Genomic DNA, 23,714 nt, shown 5'->3' on the forward strand with positions numbered 1-23,714 from the left:
GATCTGATCTAACAAAAGGTCATCAGAGCCACACATCAGTGTGTGAACATCAACGTGTGGGAAGTTCTTCCAGCAGGATGCAAATTATGAGCAAATCATACAGAAAAAAAAAAAAAAAATCACCGTCACGGTGAAACATCAGAGAGCAGGGCCAGACTCAACCTGGTTTACAGACCACGTCTGTTTTAGGGGCTTTCAGGTCGTGACGTCCTGCTGCTGTAAAAACACTCGACTCCACACGGCAAGCAGCAGCAGATGCTACACACAGTTCTTCCTCATGATTGTGGGTGTCTGGTGTCTGTCCTCACAGCCCTCATTAGTCGTTGTGTATTTGATTGTGTTGTTTCTCTGTTTTGTGTCTTCCTGTTCTCTTCGTGGTTGATTAGGCCCCGTTCACACTGGAGAAAGTCATTCCAGCTAGAGTAGGATTGAGCCCAGACAGCCTTTAAGCTCAGACCTATTTTCAAATCTGGCTAGCACACACTTGTGTCCGCACTCAATCCAGCTTCATCCAGCATGTTTGCTGTCCTCCAAACCACTAGGTGGCGCCTTGTAATATACAGAGTCTGTTCATGCCGCAGTAGGACCGCGTGTGCGCATGCGTCATGTGTTTTTTTTACCCGTGTCGCTCCCTGTGAACCGGAAGTAGCACATCGCTAACCGGAAGTACCATGTCGCTAACCGGAAGTAGCATGTCGCTAGCCAGATTCGCTCGCCACATTTGCGTTCACACCTGAGGCACATTTGAGCCAATCAGGCTAGTTCCACCTCTCGTGGGTGGATCTAGCCGGATTGAAATCAAACTGGATACAGCCGGATTCGAGGTGTTCACACTCAGAAAAAAACACATCTGGATTGATCTGGATGCGGCCGAATCCTGCTTAAGCCACATTTTTTTCCCCAGTGTGAACGGGGTATTAGTGTCTCGTTGTTTTCTATCATTTTGAGTCACTGTCAGGTTTGTGTTGGTGCCACTCACTTATGTGTGTGAAAGGTCGGGTGTGTGCTCTGTTGGATTTGTTGTGTATTTGCTCTCTCTCAGATTATTTTGTGACTGTCTGTCAATCCAGCTAGAGTAGGATTGAATCCAGATATGTTCAGACCTATTTTCAAATCTGGCACGTGTCCGCGCTTAATCCAGCTTAACCCGCAATTTGGACACTGTCCCCGTGAACCCGGAAGGATCACGCCGCTTGCGGGATTCGCTAGCCACATTTGCGTTGAGTCAATCCGGCTAGATCCACCTCCGAGAGGGGGATTGAAATCAATCTGGATATATTCAGATACGGCCCAGATTGATTTCCCCAGTGTGAACAGGGTCTTGGTCAGTCTTTAAAGCTTCAGTGTCTCGCTTCCTGGTTGTTTTTTATCTCTTTATTGTCATTTTTCTGTACTTTTGTCTCGTGGTTGTTTTCCGTCTGGTTTTTGTCGCTGAGTATTTCTGACAGGTCTCTGCTGTAGTTTTTTTTTGTGTCAGTGTCTGCTGATCAAACTGCTCCACCTTCCTCTGATCACTGCTAACAGCAGCAGTGCTTCGCGTTTACGGGCCGCTCTTGAACGCAGCACCTGGCACGCTGATGATCCCTGCCTGGAACTTTGCTGTTATTTATCTTCCATTATTTACTCTGCAGTCGGCTCCTGGCGGCTCCGCTCTGCTTTGACTGTCACACTATCTGCTCGTCTCCGTTTCCACGCAGCTCCCGCGCTCGCTGTGATTTCTTCCTTCTCCTTGAGCAGCTGTTACATAACCGGCTCCACTCAGAGAAACTCAATGAAGCTCCATCTGACCGCCTCCCTCCCTCCCTCCCTCCCTCCCTCTCCAGCCTGCATACCAATAACGAGCTGCAGGAAAATCTGCCGTCAGGCTGAGAGCTGCACTCGGGGGACGGATGACTTCACTCACTGCTGTTAATTATGAGCGTGAGAGTCCACTCTGTGTTTATGTGGCAGATCTCAGTTCTTCTTTCTGCAGTTATTTTGTGTTTTACATGTCGATGATGAGCTGACAGAGGAGCAGGAGGCGTCTTTATCGTTCAAACATACTCGGCCTGCTGTCAGATACGTCAACCAGCAGCAGCTACAGGCAGACTTTCTGTGGATCTTGCAGATGTTTTCATCATTTTTGTTTCTTTGCATCTCTTTCTGATCCATGTGTGTTTCTGTGCTCATTTCATGCACATGTTAGATGGTTTTGTGTCTCCTCCTTACAGCCCTTCTGTGTTGTTATCATCCCATTTTGCATCTCTGAGTTCCTGGGGCCTGTGTTGGGTGTTATTTCTGTCATGTTGCATTTTTTCTGTACAGTTTTTATGTTTTTCTCCTAACTTTGTTTACTTTGCATCTCTTTCTGGTTGTTTTGCATCATTTTGTAATCTTTTTGTGTGTCTGTGGTCACTTTTTGTACATTTTTGTAATTACACCTCCACTGTCAGTTGTTTTGTGAGGGCTTTAGCATCAGCAACAGACGCCATGACACTGTTATCAGGCTGGGACTCACGCTGTAGAGTTGTTACCACGGTGACAAAGACCCTGTTGTCTCTTTCTAAACCTAACCGATCAGAAACAACTGCATGTGTAGAAGAGCTCACTGGTTCGAGGTGTCCCTGCTCTCATGTCCTCACTGTGTCCCCTCAGGGACAGAAACGTCTTCTGGTTTCAGTCTTATGACCGTCTGGATGATTTGTTTTCTTTTATTGTCCTTTTTGTTTGTTTTTGCTGAACAATAAGAAGTGAAACTGCACATTAGATTTGAAAAGGTCTAAATGTGACAAAGCTGCAGGTGACACTTTACATCCCCTACACATCTGTTTGGTTTATGTTGTTGTGTTTGTCTTCCTGCAGCTTTGTGCTGCTGTCACTTCCCCTCACAGCCTGCTTCAGCCTCACACACAAGAACTAACCAGGAAAAGTACCTGGACATTCCTCCACCTCCAGCGGCTCTGCGCTCTCTCTGCAGCCGAGTTTGAGGCAACGTCCACGGCTTCAAAACACCACAAACTCCCTGAGGTGTCACACATGTGCGTAAAGCTGCTCCACAGACAGTCTGAAGTCACAGCGCAGACACAAAGAAGTATAAGTCGGTCCTACCTTTACCGGAGCCGGAGGAGCTGGAGCCCGAGCTGCCGTGCGCTCTGGCCGGCGTGTCGTTTCCCCGGCTCGCCGGCGTGTCCGCGGCTGGTGTAGCGGGTTCAGAGCTGCTCCTGCCGGCCTCGCTCGCTGAATCCTGCGGGGAGGACTCCATGATCCATGAACCGAAAGAGACAGAAACTCCACAAAAACCCGGACAAAAAGAATCCTCCTCAGCGGGTCTGTCTGCCGGCGGAGCGGCCGTCAGCACGCTGCTGTGAGCGCCGTGTGGAGCAGAGGAAGCCCGGCTGGCGGAGCGGGAGGGCGGCGCTGTGGAGAGCTGCGGCTGCCCTCATGGGATCCACGGCGCGCGGCTGCGTGCAGCGTGGAAGTCTGTCAAACTCACAGACACGCGCGGGCAGCTCGTGCAGGTGTCCTCTGTCTGTGCTGCAGGACACCTGCACCTGCAAGGCATCCTGGGAAACCAACCACGGCTCGTGCGCGTGCGCGCGTGCACACTAAGTTTACGAACAAAAAGTGTTAAAAACATTTGATGTGAAGGATCAAAGACTTTCTGCGGGTTAATTAAAACAAAGTTTAAAGGGACAGTTCACCTGGAATCAAACACATTGACCTGCAGGTTCCTAAAGACTGGGCCGGACCGAGCGGCAACATCCGGGGCTCAGACCTGAAGCCTTGAACGCGGAAGTGTCAGAACTTGTAGTTCACGCTGCAGCCACTAGGGGCTGGCTCCAGAAGCGAGTCATCTCCCATACACTCCCATGTTAACATGTCCACCTTCACAACGAGTTTACAGCCTGGTACAAAAAACCCACTCTGGTCTCAGATGATCCGTTCTCTTCTGAATTTTTTTTACAACTCACTTGTTTTAATTATTTTCGGACCTTGAAATTAGTCATAATTATGGGCGTTGCCGCTTGAGCGACAGCTGGTTGTCGCATCACAGCACGAGTTTCCTGCTTCCACGATCGCCCGCCCCCCTAAACTTCACGCGCCCCCCCCTCTTCGTCTGTATTTAAAGTTTTAGCGAACGTGACGCTGCCAACATGGCGGCGGTCATCACGCCCCACCAAAGCCTCCAAACAGCTCCTCAGAAACAAACGGGTGACATCACGGACATCACTTTGTCCAGCTTTGATCGGGACCCACAGGTGGATCTGCAGAACTCCACACGGGGGAGCTGTTCTAAACACAGAAGCTAAGAACAGAGATTTTACCTCTTAAATCGTCTGATTTAGAGTTTTGTGATTGTGTAAAATGGTCAGATATATATGCACACAGTCAGCAGGCAGAGTGTGTGTGTGCACAACAACTCAGGTATTCAGACAGAAATCAGCTGCAGGTCAGACAGGTCATGTGACTGCTGCTCACATGTGACTCCATCATGGCGTCCTGCTGGGTGCTGAGGAGGACATGAAGTAATATGTTTTGTTATTTTATTTAAACGTGTGGTTCAAAGGGTTTAAATTAAAAACACTCCTGAGGTTGTGTGTCCAGCCCTGATGATCTTTTACTTATTTATTATAAGATTGTGTGTTTGTTGTGTTACTGCTGCAGGTTAAAACACACAGCATCAGCTCTACAGCTGAGCACTTTCTGCGCTCGGTGCCGGACTGGTTCTGGACCGGCCTGCAGCTCGGCTCTGCCAGCCGTCTCACCGCCTCCTCTCCACCTTTTCATCAGCGTCAGCTCCTTCTACCGCTGGTTTCCTTTTGCCAAAAGCCTCACAATGCCTGGAACCTTTTAGGAGGGGGGGTGTTGCTCCATGGTTTCATCACTTTAATTAGCTCAGATGAAATAAAAGAGCTGAACGTTATGATTACTTAGAGGACGCTGGTCGTCTTTAGCCTGCAGTCAGAAGCATCAGCTCCTTCATCACCTCGGCCTGAGGAGCACGTCTGCATCAACTTCCTGTTTCTGTCCATGAAGCTGTGAAATGTGACTTCTTCACATCTGGTCCACAACGGTCCAACATAATAAAGGACATTGGACATTTTAACATGGAGGTCTATGAAGGCAGCCCCTAGAGGCCGCCTGAGGAACTGCAGCTTTTTAAAATCTCCTGCAGTGACTTCCTCTGTCAGCCCTGAAGCTTCCTGCTTGATGGAGACACACCACCAGCTCCTCCTCACCAGCAGCTTCATCCAAAGCCTCTGATTCAAAGGCTGCAGACACGGTCCTGAATCAGTGTGTGTGTGTGTTCAGGCAGCTGTTTGTTGACACGTGAAGAAAGTTCAGTTTGTATGAGAGCAGCAGAAAGTGTGAAGCTCCCTGAACGTCTTCACTGAACTCTTGACTGCAGCTCCTCCTCTTCCTCCTCCTCACACGCCGTCCACGCTCCAACACTCCAACTGAGAGCAGTTTGCAGAAAATGCAAATTTATGCAGTGCGTCTTATTAAAATGCATCTGGCTAAAAAGAAAGAAAATATTCAGCGAGCGCTAATGCACGGCATTATAATTTTAAAACTTCCCTTTGTAGTTCGTGTTTCATCAGGGCCGGGCGTGATGAAATGATTGTGACACTTTATTAGTGATTCATGTGCAGATGAGAGGGAAGCGTGTGCAGAGAGTTCAGCTTCATTACAGCAACGTCTGAAGCTCAGTGTCACTGCAGCAATGCTGTAACGCAACAACAACAACACAACAATAACACAACAACAACACAACAATAACACACCAACGCAACAATAACACAACAATAACACAACAACGCAACAATAACACAACAACGCAATAATAACACAACAATACACAATAACACAACAATAACACAACATTAATGCAACAACACAACAACAACACAACAATACACAATAACACAACAATAACACAACAACGCAACAATAACACAACAATAATGCAACAACACAACAACAGCACAACAATAACAACAATAACACAACAACGCAACAATAACACAACAACAACGCAACAATAACACAACAATAATGCAACAATAACGCAACAACACAACAATAACACAACAACACAACAATAACGCAACAATAACACAACAATAACACAACAATACAACTATAACACAACAATAATGCAACAACACAACAATAACGCAACAATAACGCAATAACACAACAATAACACAATAACGAAACAATAACACAACAGTAGTCCAGATTCCTCACACTGGATTCACACAACCTGAACACACAACAACTACAGACACACAAACAACCAAAAAGCTCACAGAACAATTACTAAGATACAAAACAGCAACAAAAAGAAACAAAACAACCACAAACAGGTATTATACAACCACAGAGACACAAAACACCTCCAAAGAGTCACAAAAGAAGAAACAAAGGTACCTCACAAACACAAAGATGCAAAAACAGCCACAATGAGAAACTTTGATTAGCAACTATTAGCACAGTTAGCAAAAGTTTGCATGCTAACACACATTTTACGTGCTACACGCCTGCAGGTCAGTTACTCTGCCGTGAACAGAGCAGAAGCTTCTTGTGTGTTTTGTTGGTTTAAACTGATGCAGTCGCTGAACTCGACGTGTTTTCACAGAATCACTGAAGTTCAGTTTGACGAGCAGAAGCTGCGTGGAGGAGGAAGAGGAGCAGCTCCTGATGAGTGGAGGAATATCCACAGAGAAGGACACTGTATCCAGACTCAATAATTCATACTAACAGAGCAGCGCTGAATTATTGAACCGAGCTGTTAGTCTGATGACGCCTCACATGCTGTTATTCTGAGAGCAGCTTCCTCTGATCAGCGAGGAGACGACTCCGCTCTGCTGTTATTTATCAGAGGGAGCCACACTGTGTGTGTGTGTGTGTGTGTTTCATCAGCCTGTAACATGAAATACTGAACTAAATCAGCGCTCGCATGTTTCATTTGAAGAGAACCAGAAACATGATCATAGTGATGGATCATGGAGCGCTCATCTCAAGAGTGATGCTGCTACACAGCATCAAATGTGCTGTTAGCATTAGCATCACAATAGCATTAGCAGAGTATAGCATCTATAGTTGGAGTTTGCATTCCCTACTGCGCCCCCTTTGTGGAACGTTCTGTTATGCAGGGGGCGCTCTCAAGACAGTTCCCACAGACCTTCATGTTAAAACAACCAGGACGCAGATGTGAAGGAGAAAATTATTATCAGGGCTTCAAAATCTAACATCTTCCCATTTTTAATCATTAATTCAGTGTGTGTGTGTGAAAGATTTCATAGTTTGAATATGAAATAGTGATATTTAAATAAAGGAGCGCTGCAGCTGAACTCGCTCTGACCTGAAGTGAATCTTTAATCCGCTCCCAGCTCAGCAGCAGGAAAATGTGAGGGTCTTTGTTTGTGCTTTTATTTTGACAGTAATGCTCGAGAAAATGAAGGTATCCCTCTGAGTCGGGCTCCTCCTCCAGCTGCTGGTATCTCAGCTCCTGCCACTCGGCCTGTCTGAACTCAGAGCTGCTGCCGCCTGGGGCTCACATCAACACCTGGGAGCCGGCTCACAGCTGATATAAACCTCTGATGGTCGGTGTCTTATTTAAGTCTTTTAAGGCACCAGAACACAAAGGCGGCTGGTCTACACCTGACAGGAAGCTGGAAGGAAACTCTGATGTTGTTTGATGTCATTTTCTGTTTGACCTCATGGTGGCAGTGTTGTCTCACTGTTACAGGGGGACAGAAACTGCTGCTGATCATTTTGTCTTTCCGTGCCTTTATTTTGAAGTAGGAGGAGGGTAGGATTCAAATATAACGTGTCTGTTTCTGTGAAGCTGTGTTTTTTTCTCATATTATTTATCTGCAATAAACAAAATGTCCACATGGTGTCAGTGTGAAGCTTCATTTCACAACACTGAGGTCTGTATCTGATACAAGGCAAGTATATATAAGTATATATAAGGCAAGTACAAGTATTTGAAAGGCCAAGAGAGTAACACAAGGATTAAAGGAACAGTTCAGGCCAAAAAATAAATAAATAAAAGTGACTTTTTTTTAATGTAAATGTCACTTTTGGTGCTGAAAATAAAAAACCAGTGTAAACACGCAGCACACCAGAGCCATGAACCACATCTCAGGGCAGCAGGCAGCAAGCCTGTAGCCTTACACGCCGCTCCTAACGTCCAGCTATGAAACTGGAAAGGACAGACGCTCTCAGAATACAACTCAAACATCAAACAATCCCACCAAAGAGGAAACACAATTATCAGCTAGCTAGTAGCAGTTAGCATGGGTGCAGAGAGAGCTGCTGAAACAAACAGAACTGACAGCACTTCCTCACAGGACTCTGATTGGGCCGAACCAAAGGTGGGTCAACCCGAGCTCAGGGCCTGGAGGACGGACCTGTGGGCGTGTGTGAGCTCATCAATGATCCATGATCCGATCAGTGCTGTGAGAAGCTGCAGTTCAGTCATGATGTTGGAACTGAATCATCACAGTGCTGCAGGAAAGTGTCAGTATGTCAGCACTTCCTGTTTCCGCCGTGTGTATGAGAAACAGTTCTCAGCAGATTTTCATTCTACTAGTACACACACACACACACACACACACATGTCGCGTGTTACCTGTGTGAAGGTACAGGACATGCTAACTCCGGTGTGTCCAGTGTGGAAATATATGGTCAAACCTGGTCAAAATATATGTTTGTTTGCACATATGGTAAAAGTGTATGGTTGCTCATAGATCGAGACCTCTGACTGAGGCCATAAAGTATTCTGATGTTTAATGGTTAGTCTAGAAATTCGAACTGCAAACCCCTTAGTTGACCCAAAGATGAAAACACAAGCTTGCCAAAGAGATAAGATATACTCAAGGTCGTAACAGGAGGACCTGACACACACTCACATCAAAGATGTGAGTGGGAGAACTTCAATGTCTTTAAGTTTCGTATACGCCCTCCACCTTGTGATTATTGAATATGCATGTTTCACTGAAAAACATTACCTTTTATGCCTTTCTATGTAAATGTAACCACACCTTGTTGTCAGATTAATAAAACGAGCCTAATGCATGGGACAGACAGAATGCAAATGGTCAGCTGCAGGAACAGATCGAGGGGTCTGTATTGAGCTGTGCATTCTCCCTTTATATAAAGGCGAAACTGAAACTGATCAGTACTGGTTTTCATTCAATGTTCTGTGCATCGGGGACGGAGTCTGGGAATCCGGGGTGACCAGATCAGGTCACAACAGTTTACTGTCTGAAAAAAGGCTACATGCTAACAAGTGGCTACAAATGATGTCATTAAACATCATCAAGGTGCCGTAGGTGCGGATTATCCTGCTGAACAGCACCTGTTAGCATGTCGCGTGTTACCTGTGTGAAGGTACAGGACATGCTAACTCCGGTGTGTCCAGTGTGGTTTGGTTCCTTCATGATGAAGAGGAGGCAGAACTCTCCAGAACAATGGACGATGTCGTGACCTTCCCTGGTCACCCCGGATTGTCAGATTCCGTCTCCTGTATTCAGAACATTGAGTGAAAGAAAATACCCTGGGTTTTGTAGTTTCACCTTTTGCAAAAGGGAGAACACAGTGAACACAGGCCTTTCAGTCTGCTTCACTCCCGTCCATAAGTGTTCTGCCCCTCCCCTGGACACAGGCTTGTTTTATTGAAAGTTGAGGTACATTTGCATAATAGATAAACAGTTCTTCAAGACCCTCGTAGGTATTCCCATATTGGGACATGTTGCCCCTTTATCTCCACCTACTAATTATCATAATTGGTCTAACATATTTATGACTATGAAACCCTTTGTCCCTTCTATGTTGGTTGATTTATCTTAGTCCATGCCTCCTAGTGCTTCCTTCACCGCATCAAAGAGTTCCTCCCTAACTCTCTGTAAGAGTTATAGATGTGTTTTTCTCTAAGTGTAAGCTTATATAATCAAATACATACGTGGTCTGTATCATGTCATTGCGTAAATAACCTTGTATACTTCACAACGAGCAGCTCTGCAGGTGATGGGAACAACATGAATATTTGATTTTTAGAGGTGAACTGTCCCTTTAAGACTTTAACACACACACACACACACACACACACACACACAGAGCATAAAATCCTGCTTCTGTTCCCAGGTTCAGGAACGTCATGTTTGAACAGCAAACACTGACGAGGCTCTGCAGCAGCTATGCAGGTTTTTCCCGGCACGCTGGGACACGTCTGACCTGGACTGCCTGGATGAAGGTAGCCCCCCACCCCACCCCCGCACACACACCTCTCAGTGCCATCTGTTTGAGAGAGTGGCAGCAACACACCTAGCATGCCTTCTGTGAACAAACAGGTTCGTCCACCTGGGTTATCTATTAATGGCACAATGCTTTCACTTCACACACATCAAACAATGTGTGCATAGCACAGTGTTTCCACCTTGAAGCAGACATCAAGACACACTCTGAGTCCTGCATGTTACACAACAGACGATGTGCTCAGCACAGAAGTTGCAGTTCATGTTTTTATTATTATTATTATTTCATTCGTACATTTGTGTTCAAAAACACATCATGTGGAAGTAGCTGGTGACCTCACAGGGTCAGGTGTGGCTGACTCATGTTCAATGGTTCATCGTGGAATTCTCTCCATGACAGAAAAACATGGAGTCTAAAGGGCATTATTTATCTAAAAGTGATTATTAGGGCTGTGACATGTATAGATGAATAGTCAATATCAGGTCAGCATCTGCAAATGTCTTTTAAATTTACCACAAATGAATTCAAAATATTCAGCTTCTCCCCCTAAATGTAAGTTTTTTGTAACTTTTCTTCCAAAAAGTATTTTTTCTCCTCATAAAGTAAGAAATAAACTGTAAAATATTAAATATGTCCCTAACACCGTGCTGCCTTTACCCTTCGGCTGCATGTTGTTCTTCTTCTTTTCCACAGTGTGGATGTAGCATTAAAAAGAATCTGAATACATTTGGTAGGAAGTGCTGAGAAAATTCAGCAGTAAGAGCCCGGCCGCTTAAAATCCCTCCAGATGCTCAGGCGGTCCATGTTGGGCGGCGTTGTGGTGGCGATGATCCGAGAGAAGGCACAGCGGCTGTACTGTAAAGGGAGGACGTTGAACAAGCCCCAGTCTGGGGGGTTAGTGGGGCGGATTCCCAGGTACCTCATGCACAAGCCCAAATACACGTCTTCAATGTAAAGAGGTTTAACGTGTTTAGACGCCTCGATCAGCTTTTTAGGAAGGTCCAAGGACAAAATGTAACCCAGGCCTAAAGCATAAGGGGGGTAGCTGGGCTCTGGGAAGAGCTCCCAGGGCAGGTACCACTTTGAGTTCTTGTCCCTCAGGACTTGAGCTCCAGCTGCCACGAGTCCGGTCATGTAGTTCGTTTTTGGAGCTCGTAAAAGCAAGCCGATGAGGTTGGGGACATTCAGGAACATATCTGAGTCCACCTTCATGGCGTAGGAGGTGCTGGAGCAGTGCGAGTCCAGCCACTCCAGCATCACCATGGTCTTGATGGTCAGGTTCTTGTAGCAGTCCAGGAAGTTGCTCTGGATCAGGTCGTGGTGCTCTCTGCTCTCCTGCTGCAGCTGCTCCGCCAGAAGCCCGTCTGGGCCTCCAGCCGGCAGCCCCAGCAGGAAGAACAGCTTCACCACTCTGTCCCGCACGGGGCTCTCTCCACCCCAGGTGCTGCGGATGATGTCACGGTGCTGCTTGTTGTGAGGAGCCACAGGAACCATCAGAACCACAAACGGTTTCTCCTGCTCGCACGTCTGGGGCTCGTTTATGATGAAGGTGTACTTATAGGGGTATTCCACCACATACGGTCCAGGAGAGACGTAGGGAATGGCCACAGGTGACGCTGTCAGCTCAGGGGTCGCATGTGGAGTCACTGCTGTGACAGGGGCAGTCCAGTTCGCTGCTGTTGTGTTTGCTTCCTGTGGTGTCGTGGTATTTAGTGTGAAAGGGGAGGAGGACGAGTTGGTGTAAGGTGTAAACCTGGTGCTGTTCGTGGCAGTCCTGAGCAGCTGACCTTTAAACTGATTCCACAGGTGCGGGTACCAGTCCGGGACCACCTTGTTCAGGTTCGTGTTGTAAAAAAACAGAACGGCTGCAAACACCAGAATGATGAAGATGCTGCGGCGCCGGGAAAACACACACCATTCCCTGCCAGCTGCAGCTTTCCCAGGATGCAACATTTTCTACCTGCAAGATAAAAAAAACGCAGTGAGGCGAAAACCCTTCATCAGCTCCTGAAACATTAACCACTGACGCAGGCTTGAGGAGGAGTGCAGGCAGACCTTGGAGGTGATGTTCCTGGCTTCATGTCTCGCTCAGAGCGCCCTTGGAACAATCCGCCTGCTTCCTGTTCTTTAGCTTCCTTCTTTGACAGAAATGTTGCAAAAGAACACCTCAGCTTTCAGTTTGAACGCTGACGTGCCATGGTGTCAGGAAGTCCTCAGCCGCTGTGTGGCATGCTGGAACTGCTCTGTGTGTAGATGCAGCTTTCTGTCGTCTTCCGGAAGAAGCAGGAGAAACACAGCAACACGTTGCCCCCCCGCCGCCGCCACAGGGTGCCAGACGCTCAGGTGTGAGCCCTACCTGTCCATACCGACAGAAACATCAAGACGCTCCCCAGCCTGCTGTTCCTGAGCTGATCAGGTAACCATGACACTGTGTGCTGTTTTAACCTGCACAGAGAGAGAGAGAGAGAGAGAGAGAGGGCGACACACCTTTGTTTGCTCCTCCCCCTTTGCTTGTTTAGTTGAGCAAATGCAAAGCTGAAAATCCTCCAGAGGAGCCTTCAGGAACGCCTCTTCTTCCAAGATCCTCATTCTTCTGACCAGTGTGTGTGAAAGGAGACACTGTGTGTGTGTGTCAGTGTGTGTGTGTGTGTCAGTGTGTGTGTGTGTGTCAGTGTGTGTGCTGCTTGATGCCATGTTCCAGTTATTGTTGAACCTTTGGACTGTGTGTTGGAGTTTAGACCTGGGAGGTGTCTGTGGCACTAATTAGTGTTTAAGATTAACCGAAGGTGTTTCTATGATTATGTGACTGTGAAGCTGAGCTCCGTGGATCCTTCAGCCGGTTATTATTATTACGTGGATCATCTGTTCAGCATGTATGAAGAGTAGCCGCCTGTAATCAGACACAGCACCGAGCTGCAGCCATAAAAAGAATCAGCGCTGAGCTAACACAGAGCCACGATAACCACCCTGTCTGACATGTGACTCTCAACACACCTTCCTATAAAACTGATGTAAACCTGAGACACTGACTCCGCCCACCCCGTAGCGGTCAACATTACAAAGAGCTGGGTTATCAGGTAACTTAGGTGGATCCAGAAGGTTCAGACAATAAAGGATCTGACTGAAAACACACCTCATAACACTGTCAGCTCAGATGATAACATGTTGGTTAGTGTTAAGATACTGTGTGTCTGTCAGGAGGCTGATGAAGGTGGAGCAGAGGTGCTTTACAGAGCCTGAACCCACGAGCAGGCAGACAGGAAGTAAACCTTGAGCAGGACCAGGCGCACAAGGGAGAACCTTCCTGCTGACAGTCGGCCGGGTGAAGGAGGAGAAGAGGGAGACAGGACAGAGAGGACGAAGGAGAGAGAGAGAGGAGAAGAAGAGGGAGACAGGACAGAGAGGATGAAGGAGAGAGAGGGGAACAAACATGCAGCAACCATCATACATTCAGTGTGCTGATCTGGAGGGCGAGACCTGCAGAGAGACAGAGAGAGAGGGGACTGCTCAGAGTTATTCTGCTCTACCTGTGGCTGGATGAACTACACACTTTACTGAACAGAAAGGGGTTAAGTCTTAAAGGTGGAGGCCCCAAAACTATGACATGAGAACCGAGAATGTCACTGTGTGTGTGGGTGTGTGTGGATCTTTCTTCTTACATGTTCATTCAGTCAGTATAGGAGCAGCACTGTAACCGTACAGGAACAAACTCTAAGGCCTCGTTCACACTGGGGAAATCAAGAGCGGGATTCAGGCCGTATCCAGAATCTGGATTTCAATCCACCTCTCGGAGGTGGATCTAGCCGGATTGGCTCAAATGTGGCTCAGGTCTGAACCCATTGACAGTAAAAACTATGGACAGAGCTTCCGTGACGTCGCCCGTTTGTTTCTGAAGAGCCGTTTTGAGGCTCGGTGGGAGGTTCCGGGACGTGATGACCTCCGCCATGTTGGCAGCGTCACGTCCACCAAAACTCCAAATATGGACAAAGAGGGGGAGCGCGAGCGGGGTTTAGGGGGGCGGGCGATCGTGGAAGCAGGAAACTCACGCTGTGATACGTCAACTGTCTGTCGCTCAAGGGGCAACGCCCATAATTATGACTAATTTTAAGTCCGAATACAATTGAAACGAGTGAGTTGTAAAAAAATTCACCCCCCCCCCGTACAATTGACACTAGAAGAGAACCTATCATCTGAGACTAGAGTGTTTTTTTGTACCAGGCTGTAAACATGTTTTTTTCTGCTGTGAAGTCGGCCATTTTAACATGGGAGTCGTTTTTGGAGCCAGCCCCCAGTGGTTGCAGCGTGAATTACAAGATTTGACACTTCCGCATGGGCTTCAACTTTGAGCCCCGAAGGTTGCCGCTTGGTCTGAACGCAAATTGCAGCTAGCAACATGATACTTCCAGTTCACGGGGACAGTGTCCGGGTTACGTACAAAAGTCGTATGTAAACAACCGCAGAACTATGACAGGAAGGAACGAGCGACGCAGGACAAAAAAAATGCATGCGCACACACGGTCCCTACCACAGCCTGAATGGACTCTGTATATTACGAGGCGCCACCTAGCGGTTTGGAGGACCGCAAACAAGCCGGGTTAAGCCGGATTGAGCACGGACACGTGTGTGATTTGAATAGGTCTGAATGTATCCAGCTTAAAGGCGATCCAGATACAGTCCTACTCTGGCTGAACTGACTTTCTCCAGTGTGAACAGGGCCAAACAGGTTCAGAGAGCTGTTGTTTCCGGTTCTTCTCTCTGCAGCCGCTAGTTACGATTTCAGTCAGCTGTGAGTCGCACATTACCACAACACACACACGTTTACTGCACTACAATCATAGCTGCTGGATGTCCTTTATACAAGACAAAGACACTACAAGTACAGATGCTACACTAGACCGCCTGAAGGGTGGGAAAGTGGTTTTACTGTCCCTGTTTATACAAACTCAGCATCCTAACCCACTCCGATCCTTCCTCTCTTGTTGGGCTGAGGGCAGACCAGGTGCTACATGGACTCTCTACGTGTCTCAGAGGTGTTGCTGTGCCTAGCTGCTCACGTCCTCCGTCGATAACTTTAAGACATCCCACTCTTTATTAAACTCTGCAGCGTTTTTTCCTCATTCCTATCAGTTAAAATCATAACCACACATAAAGGACGACTCATGTGACTCACTGTTACTTGGCAACAGGTTTCACACGCACACTTTGAATAAAACCAGAATGAGGAAACGTTAGTGTCACAGATAGTGTGTCTGAAGTCAGCCAAGTGATGTGAGCAGCACACTGCACAATACACAAGCTTTCCAAATGTTTAGGTGGGTAAAGAGTATTTGTACCAGCCTGCAAGCATCGTGTGATCACCCCTGATCCTGGCTCTGCCCTGAGGCCAAATATGAGGTGTTTGCTGAGTGTGTTTGTTTGTACTGCTCACAGGAAGCCTGATGGAGGTCAAGGATCTGTGGGCTGTAATTACCTGTGCCTGATATCAGTTAGTCCAGCACACCATCACCACTGGGTCCTTTGGAGCCTGGAAAACAACACTCCAGTGTTTGTTAGTCCTGGTAGTATGAAGTTTCACTTTCCGCTCTATTATTGGTAGCTAATAAAAACAGGGGGAACTCGTTATTCATGTTTAATTCTTGGATATGCTGTGTCTCTGCCACCAAACCTGACGAATGAACAAAGAGCAGTCAGTTACAGGCATCAGGACCTTTTCTGTGTAGTGGTGTTAACAGTGCTGTGGTGGCAGGTGTGACATTAAACACACAGAGCTACAGGTACAAGCCCCTTCAGCACACAGGTGTGACCTCTGGGTGGAGCTGGATGGGGAGCGGGCGCCCTCCGTCTCATGCTGCCTGATGTGAAAGTTCTTGCTGAAGGTTGGGACACATATAAATGAAATGACTGAATAAGCTTTTAACGAAGAGGCAAACACTCTCTGCACCGGCGCCGGTGGTTGAAGCAGGACACTGTGATGACATTTCATGCAAACATATGTATATCGTGTGCCCAAAAACAAAGCTGGTAAAGCCAGACAGACGAGGCAGACAGTGATGAGGATGTAAAACTTTGCATAGAGAGGTTGGGCCTGGTGATATCATGATCGAACCCTTCAAACCCTGACAGGTGACATTCATTAGATGAAGTGATGCTTGACTCATAGTTCTGCAGGTTAATCTGTCCTTCTCTGCCTCTCCTTCTTACTGTCCATGTTAATTTGGTCATGATGAGTAATATATAATATTTTTGTGTATTTTGTGAATTAATTATTTAAAAGTTTTTTATTTTATTTAACATTTTTGATTGATTTTTATATTATTTTCTACGTTATATCAGAGTTTTTGTTTTTCTTATTTTCTATATTTTCAGAACATTTATTTATTACATATTTATTACTGTTACATTACTACATTATTACACTGTTCCATTCGTTCATATAAGGGTCTATGTTTACCATTACATCCGCCATGTTCATTTTATGTTCTGTTCATTGTATGTCTGTTATGTCATGTCAATTTAGCCTTGCTGTAGTTTATTTACTTAATTTTAATTTTATCTTAGTTCTATCTTATTTCATGTTAATTATTATATGTTCTTTGTATGCACCAATCACTAAGGCAGATTCCTAGTAATGTGAACCCCCTTCATTTACATGGCAATAAACATGATTCTGATTCTGATTATTTATTTATTGTTGTTTGTTTGGTTGTTGTCACATGTTTCTCTTCGGTTAAACTGATATTAAATTTTGTATTTGCTCTCTCTGTTTATTTTTATTTATTTATCTAACTGACATTCTTCAATGTCCCTTTTTCTTCACCCATAACCATAATTTATTCAGAATTCAGAATTTATTTTTTTCACATTTATCAAACAGGATCTTAATGTTGCAGCACTTTGTAACTTCTCTCTTCCTCTCGTGCTCTTGTATACTTCCGTTAAATAAAATAATAAAAAAAAAAAAAAAAAGCCCCTTTGCTCTTCCGGTCGTACGTAATGACGCCCAGGAAGCGACGGACTGGACGTAACGCGTCATATCTTCCAACTCAGCCGCCGCTTCCTGGCCGGCCCAGGCAGCCGCCTCAGGCCCCGCTCCCCACTGAGCCGCTATCCGTTTATTATCATCACCGCTCGCCGGTGAAGGGAGGCGCGCCCGGGCTCCGGGTGGGTGAAGCTGGCGCCACCATGAGAGAAAGAAGAGGCTGAAAAGACCCGCACACCGTCCGCAGAGGAGCGACTCGCTGCTCGGTGAGTGTTTGTTGAGTTATTTAAAGGACCCGTCGATGCTTCACTGATTGTTTAAAGTGAAACTCTGATGAAAAAATCACAGGAAGATAAAATGTTGCTTTAGACGTGGTCTGGATGTTTGTTGTTGTTGTTGATGAAGCTTTGTTGTGTTTCAGTGGGATTTTGTGTGTCCACCACAGACTCTCATTTGATCCTGATCTAATTAAAGCCACAGCTCAGGATCTGACCCTCAGTGGACGTCAGTGGACGTCTGGAAAACCAGCTTATTTATAACAGTTGTTCACGTGTTGGGTCAAAAAAGCAGATTAAAATGTCATAATTAATCCTGTGTTGTAATCTTAGTCTGGAGCCCGGAGTGAGGAGCAGCCTGAGGTGCAGCAGCTGTGGTGATGGTGTTGGACTCAAGTGAAGTCTTCATGGATCAGGTTGAGGGTGAACGAGTCGGGGGCCTGTTGGAGCCAGATGTCCGGGCAGATCCACCCAGAGCTGCCAGCAGCTTTGCCACAAAGCCCAGACCGACGTCCAGACGGAGCGGCACCGCCCAGAAGGAGAAGGTGTCCCACAACGGGCTCCCAGCCCAGGCCAGCAGCACCCAGGCGGTGGAAAGGAGGTCATCATCCAAATGTGGGGCTACACCCAGACCGCCGCTCCGCCGTCCTCTCAGCCTGGAGGTGACGCCGCAGCGCCTGCGAGCGTCTCAGGAGCGCCTGGCAGACAGGAGGATCCTGCAGCCTCCATGGCGCAGCGGCTCGGCGGCCCCCTCCCCTCCAGCTCGCAGTCTGACCAGTCCGAGCTTTGGAGCGAGTGGCTGGATGCGGCGCAGTGAGAGCACCTGCTCCGTCAACTTCTCCCGGGTTGGCAGGGGTCTGATGCGACCCGCCACTTCCCTGCCGCACATAGCCAAAGGAGCGGGAGGCGCCTCGCTCCCGACGCCTGCCAGACCCTGCCTGCTCGTCGCCCTCAGACCGCTCAATTTGGAGCAGGAGAAGCAGACCTTCTTCCAGTCTGACTACAAGTATGAGCCTCAGTTTGAGTACGCACAGCCCGAGCCCAGGGCGGTGCTGGACAAGTACAGAGAGGGGTCAGGCCTCTTCCTGGAGCAGGTGGGTCTAAATCAGACATCAGACCTCTGCCGGCCTGAGTTCACCTGACGATGACACTTCTGTTTCTCTGCAGGCTGTCGGAATCATGGAGTGCGTCCTGAAGAAGTTTGGCTCCTATGAGAGCTTTGAGGAGGCGACCGGTGGCAGCGTGCTCCCGAAGAGTCAGGTGTGGGCTGCCGTACGCAAATACCTGCAGAAAGAGGGCTGCGTGGGCGAGGTGAGGGCAGAGAGTCACTCAGAGGAAGCACAGACATCACAAAACATGGTGATGATGATGATGATGATGATGGTGGTGATGGTGATGATGATGGTGATGTGATGATGATGATGGTGGTGATGGTGATGACGATGATGATGGTGGTGATGGTGATGATGATGGTGATGGTGATGATGATGATGGTGGTGATGATGATAGTGGTGATGATGATGATGATGATGATGATGGTGATGATGATGGTGGTGATGATGATGATGGTGGTGATGGTGATGACGATGGTGGTGATGATGATAGTGGTGATGATGATGATGATGATGATGGTGATGATGATGGTGGTGATGATGATGATGGTGATGATGATGACGATGATGATGGTGGTGATGATGATGGTGATGATGGTGGTGGTGATGATGGTGATGAAGATGATGATGGTGATGATGACGATGATGATGGTGGTGATGGTGATGATGATGATGGTGATGATGATGATGGTGATGATGGTGGTGATGACGATGATGATGGTGGTGATGATGATGATGATGATGGTGGTGATGATGGTGATGATGACGGTGATGATGATGATGGTGTAATGGTGATGATGGTGGTGGTGATGATGATGATGAAGGTGTAATGGCAATGATAGTGATGATGATGATGATGATAGTGATGATGATGATGATGATGAAGGTGTAATGGCAATGATAGTGATGATGATAGTGATGATGATGATGATGGTGATGATGATGATGAAGGTGTAATGGCAATGATAGTGATGATGATGATGATAGTGATGATGATGATGATGACGATGAAGGTGTAATGGTGATGATAGTGATGATGATGATGATAGTGATGATGATGATGATGACGATGAAGGTGTAATGGTGATGATAGTGATGATGATGATGATGATATGCGTCCTCAGGTTGTGGTGCGACTCTCTGACGAGCTGCTGTCCCAGGCGGTGATGGTGGTGGAGAGCTGTCGCCCCACGCTGACCATCAACCTGGCGGGGGCTCGGCAGCACTGGCTGGAGGGAATGCTGAGGCATGAGATCGGTACGCTGCAGCTCAGACACTGACAGACATCAGATTTAAACCCCTTCCCAAAATATGTAAAAACATAAAAATGGCTTGACTTCAAAATTTCTGTTGGTCTGTAAAACGATCAAACATACCTCAGCAAACGACTCCTCAGGTGTCAACATCATCAGTGTCGTCACATTAACTCTGCGTCCCCCTCAGGCACACATTATCTGCGAGGGGTTAACAACAACCTGCAGCCGTGGTCCACCGCTGAGGGCAGGAAGCAGTTCGGCCTGAAACCGGCCAACCCCACGGAGGAGGGCCTGGCCAGCCTGCACAGCGTGCTGCTGCGGAAGCAGCCGTACCTGTGGCGCGCCGCTCTGCTCTACTACACCGTGTATCACGCCACCAGCATGAGCTTCAGCCAGCTCTTCAGCCACATCGCGCGCTTCGTCCAGGACCCGGACGTCCGCTGGGAGTATTGCCTGAGAGCCAAGAGGGGACAGACGGACACATCGCAGCCAGGTGACCACACACACACACACTTCTCTATCGGTTCATCTTTGCACTTACACTGTGTGTTTCTGTCTCAGGCTGCTTCAGTAAGGATCAGGTTTATCTGGACGGAATCCTCCGGATTCTTCGCCATCGACGCGCCATCGACTTTAAGATGTTGACTTCTTTAGGCAAGGTCAGTCCACATAAAAGGCCAGATGTGTCAACTATATTTACTATATGCTGCGGCTGTAAATGAAAGAGTCTCCACATAATACAGTGCCACCTGTGGCCTTTCAGTGAACTGCAGTTAGTAACCTGTGCTTTACTGTAGGCTTTGTGTTGTACTGTTTATGAATGAATACAACATTCGTCCACTGAGCGGCTGTTGGGTCCTGAGTCTGTTGTTTTGTGGGAGAAATGAGTGCGTTCCCCTCTGCAGGTGTCGTATGAAGACGTGGAGAAGCTGCGACACCTGGCGGTCCTTCAGAGAACCAGAATCCCGCATTTCATGCGTGACCAGGAGCGATACCTGCAACATCTGGACCACATCGTTGCCGTCAACGAGCTGGACGACTCCACGCTGGAGGAGCTGCTGCCCTGACCGCCCCCGGCCCCCTCTGCAGCTCCACCGAGAAGACAGAACACACAGACTGGTTATCACTTACATATTCAGTATTAACGACGCTTCACTGGAGCGGTTTTTGTAAAACTTGAAAGAGATGAACAAAAGGGACGCACACACTAACACCTCGTATCTACATCGTCACTCTCATCTGATGCATGTTTCTGTGGCTTTTCCTCAGAGCCAAATACAGTTCAAAAAGCCCCCCCCCTCGCTTTTACCCCCACTATGACGTTACCTCAATACTGCAACGCCACGATGTAACCAACGTTGTATATGTAGACTCATACATAATCACTCAAATATCATAACGACTGCTTATTTATGCAATTATTTAAGTTTTTTTTTACGTTGAAACAGACTGAATGTCTCTGGTATTAGCTTTATACCTTGTTTTTTTTAGAAGATGTTGTTTTTATGCCTTAGAGTGTTTGCATTTTACAAAAGGACACCAAGGACGCAGCATTTCAAAACCCCGGGGACGCTCCGAACTGAGGCCGAGAATCTTATCAAGTATATCAAGTGCCAGCAGCCTCAGTCGAAGGTCTGAGTGTTCCCAGGGAGCTTCTCAAACATCAGTGTTATTAGGCGGATAATCAGCTGTGTTGTCTTAACGGCGTCCTTGGTGACCTTTTTTTTCACGATCAGTATGCTACTGTGATGTGACCTGTGCCCGAGCCCCCCCCCCCGCTGCGCTACTACCAAACTTTACTTTGCTACATGGAAGGAGTAGTTGGACGTTTAGGGAATTCTGATGTTTGTTAGCGTCCTTACAGGTTTGGGTTGAGATCATCAGCACCGCCTGTCTGTGTGTATGTAGCTGAAGAAAAAGGGGGAAACCACTAACATGGCTGTTTCTGACAAGTTAAAGAGGCAGCGGCTCCGCAGGCCCGTCGGATTCACACAGAAACACTGAATGTTCGCTTACTGCAGCACTGACTCAGAGTAGGCCTGGATATTCCATGACTACATGCTCATAGGACTAGGGATGTCCCGATCCGATCACGTTATCGGAAATCAGGCCCGATTACGTGATTTCAGACTGGATCGGAATCGGATGTTGCCTTCCGATCAGGACTCGGTTATATTAGGGCTCTCAAAGTTAACGCCTTCTGTGCAGGGTGGTTCTGTGTCCTGTAGTGTAGGGGTATGACGGTTTTGGTGCGAGAGGTGCTGGGTTCGAGGCCTTGATGAGCTGGGCGTCTGAACTGATCTAGCGTGGCACACACGCACACACATGCATTTATAGAGAATCTTGCAAGTATCGGATCGGGACTCGGTATCGGCAGATACTCAAAATCAAATGACTCGGACTCTGACTCGAGGGCAAAAAAAACCTGATCGGGACATCCCTACATAGGACCGACGAACAGAAGTTTGATACTCAGGTTTTACTATTACAACTGACACTCGTTTGCCTAAAGCTGAGGCCATAAACAAACTCCACCACGATGTTTACCAAGGCTAGCCCACGTTTAATGTCTCAGGCGATCTTTGTAGTCTCATTTAACCCCCTGATAACAACCCCATATGTACTTAAAGAGTCACGGCTGTGGTGTGTCCAGCCAGGTTTTCTGGTGTAGATTAAAATAGGGACATCTCTGGAGAACTCTCTCCAGACATCTAACAAGAAAGCTGTTCGAACACCCAAACCTAACTGTTTCTAAGCTTTAAGGCTCATTAGTTTATGAAAACAATCTTTTTGTTGCTAGCACGAGTTCTTTTAATTCTATTCCAGAATGTTAAATCGTACAGTCAGATAATGTAAATTAATCAACCCAACCAGGCGTGTTAAGTGACTTCCATGTCTTCTGGAACACAGACATGTTTGTACACATCAACATAAGACAAAGAGAGCTAAAAATCAAGAACTCAGAATGTATTTTTGGTTGGTTCGGTGAGCAGTGACAGTCCTCTGGCCTCTTTTTCTGTGCGGACACAGCCAGGCTAACAGATCCCCCTTGTTTACAGTCTTTATGCTAAGCTAAGCGGCTGCTGGATGTAGCTTTATATTTAACAGACAGGTCTGATCTCTGTGACGCAGCAAATGAGCAGATTCCTATAAATATCCAGCTGCTCCTCTCTACAGGATAAAGTGCCAAAGCGGCATCTTTGTGTGAAGCAGCCGGACCGCTCTGGGTCTTGTAGTATTTTCTCATCCAGATGCGAGTCCCCTGGCTGAGGAAGTGTGGGCGTGCCTTCGATGGGTGTCGAGCTCATCTGCTGTAGCTAGCTGTGTTTGTAGGCTGCTTTTTACTGTATGTGACACTTAAAGACTTCAGATGTCAGCCAGGGCATTCACTTTGGGCTAAGCTGCCGATGAGCAGAATTAGCACCGACAGGCCGAAAAACCAGGTCAGTTAAAAAAAAAAGAAGAAGAAGACGGGGGCTCATCAGAACCACAGTCCCAGTTTTTAACTTTACCACAACACGTGATCACAGCCTGAACTTCTGTGACACATTTTAAACACTCGGATTGAACTGAAACCTAATTCTGCTGTGTTTACAATTTTAGCCACTTGATAAGCAGAAGTTTTGAATTGGAGTCTGCTGACCTTGGCGGCCTCGGCCCAGATCCTCCCAAACGAATGCACCTATTTGTAACGCACGAATGTTGCACAAGTGTTTTATGTTCTGGAAAACACCTTGGATTTCCAGGTTATTTATTAAAATGTACACACACACACACACAATGAGCACTGTGGTCGTCCTTTTGTTTAAACGGGTGTAATCAGACCATCTAGTTCTACTTCCTT

General features: G+C 47.1%; 2 protein-coding genes and 1 pseudogene across 2 annotated transcripts; 1 reads left to right on the forward strand and 2 right to left on the reverse strand.

The window, feature by feature from the left end:
- Positions 1 to 3,340, reverse strand: part of LOC114433587 (nuclear receptor ROR-alpha A-like) — a 68,295-nt pseudogene extending 64,955 nt beyond the window's left edge.
- Positions 3,341 to 10,500: 7,160 nt separating this feature from the next.
- Positions 10,501 to 13,464, reverse strand: LOC114432887 (beta-1,3-galactosyltransferase 1-like). The gene is made up of 2 exons (XM_028400964.1): positions 12,304 to 13,464; positions 10,501 to 12,208 (listed from the first exon to the last, which is right to left on the reverse strand). Exon 2 carries the CDS (start codon positions 12,199 to 12,201, stop codon positions 10,999 to 11,001), a length of 1,203 nt encoding a protein of 400 aa, XP_028256765.1. The 5' UTR covers positions 12,202 to 12,208; positions 12,304 to 13,464; the 3' UTR covers positions 10,501 to 10,998.
- A 3,776-nt stretch (positions 13,465 to 17,240) lies between these two features.
- On the forward strand, positions 17,241 to 23,646 carry LOC114432886 (uncharacterized protein KIAA0895-like). The gene is made up of 7 exons (XM_028400963.1): positions 17,241 to 17,493; positions 17,836 to 18,596; positions 18,670 to 18,813; positions 19,739 to 19,871; positions 20,058 to 20,363; positions 20,432 to 20,529; positions 20,776 to 23,646. The coding sequence occupies exons 2-7, from the start codon at positions 17,883 to 17,885 to the stop codon at positions 20,935 to 20,937; spliced, it is 1,557 nt and encodes a 518-aa protein (XP_028256764.1). The 5' UTR covers positions 17,241 to 17,493; positions 17,836 to 17,882; the 3' UTR covers positions 20,938 to 23,646.
- Positions 23,647 to 23,714: the final 68 nt, after the last annotated feature.

The sequence above is a fragment of the Parambassis ranga genome, chromosome 3 (genome assembly GCF_900634625.1).
Source record: "Parambassis ranga chromosome 3, fParRan2.1, whole genome shotgun sequence".
Taxonomy (NCBI): domain Eukaryota; kingdom Metazoa; phylum Chordata; class Actinopteri; family Ambassidae; genus Parambassis; species Parambassis ranga.

Bases quoted from the DNA above. Each gene is read 5' to 3' on its own strand.
- LOC114432887 (XM_028400964.1), bottom strand. From the start codon at position 12,201: ATGTTGCATCCTGGGAAAGCTGCAGCTGGCAGGGAATGGTGTGTGTTT.
- LOC114432886 (XM_028400963.1), top strand. From the start codon at position 17,883: ATGGTGTTGGACTCAAGTGAAGTCTTCATGGATCAGGTTGAGGGTGAA. The intron at 18,814-19,738 runs GTGAGGGCAGAG...ATGCGTCCTCAG, and splicing joins AAGAGGGCTGCGTGGGCGAG to GTTGTGGTGCGACTCTCTGA. The intron at 20,364-20,431 runs GTGACCACACAC...TTTCTGTCTCAG, and splicing joins GACGGACACATCGCAGCCAG to GCTGCTTCAGTAAGGATCAG.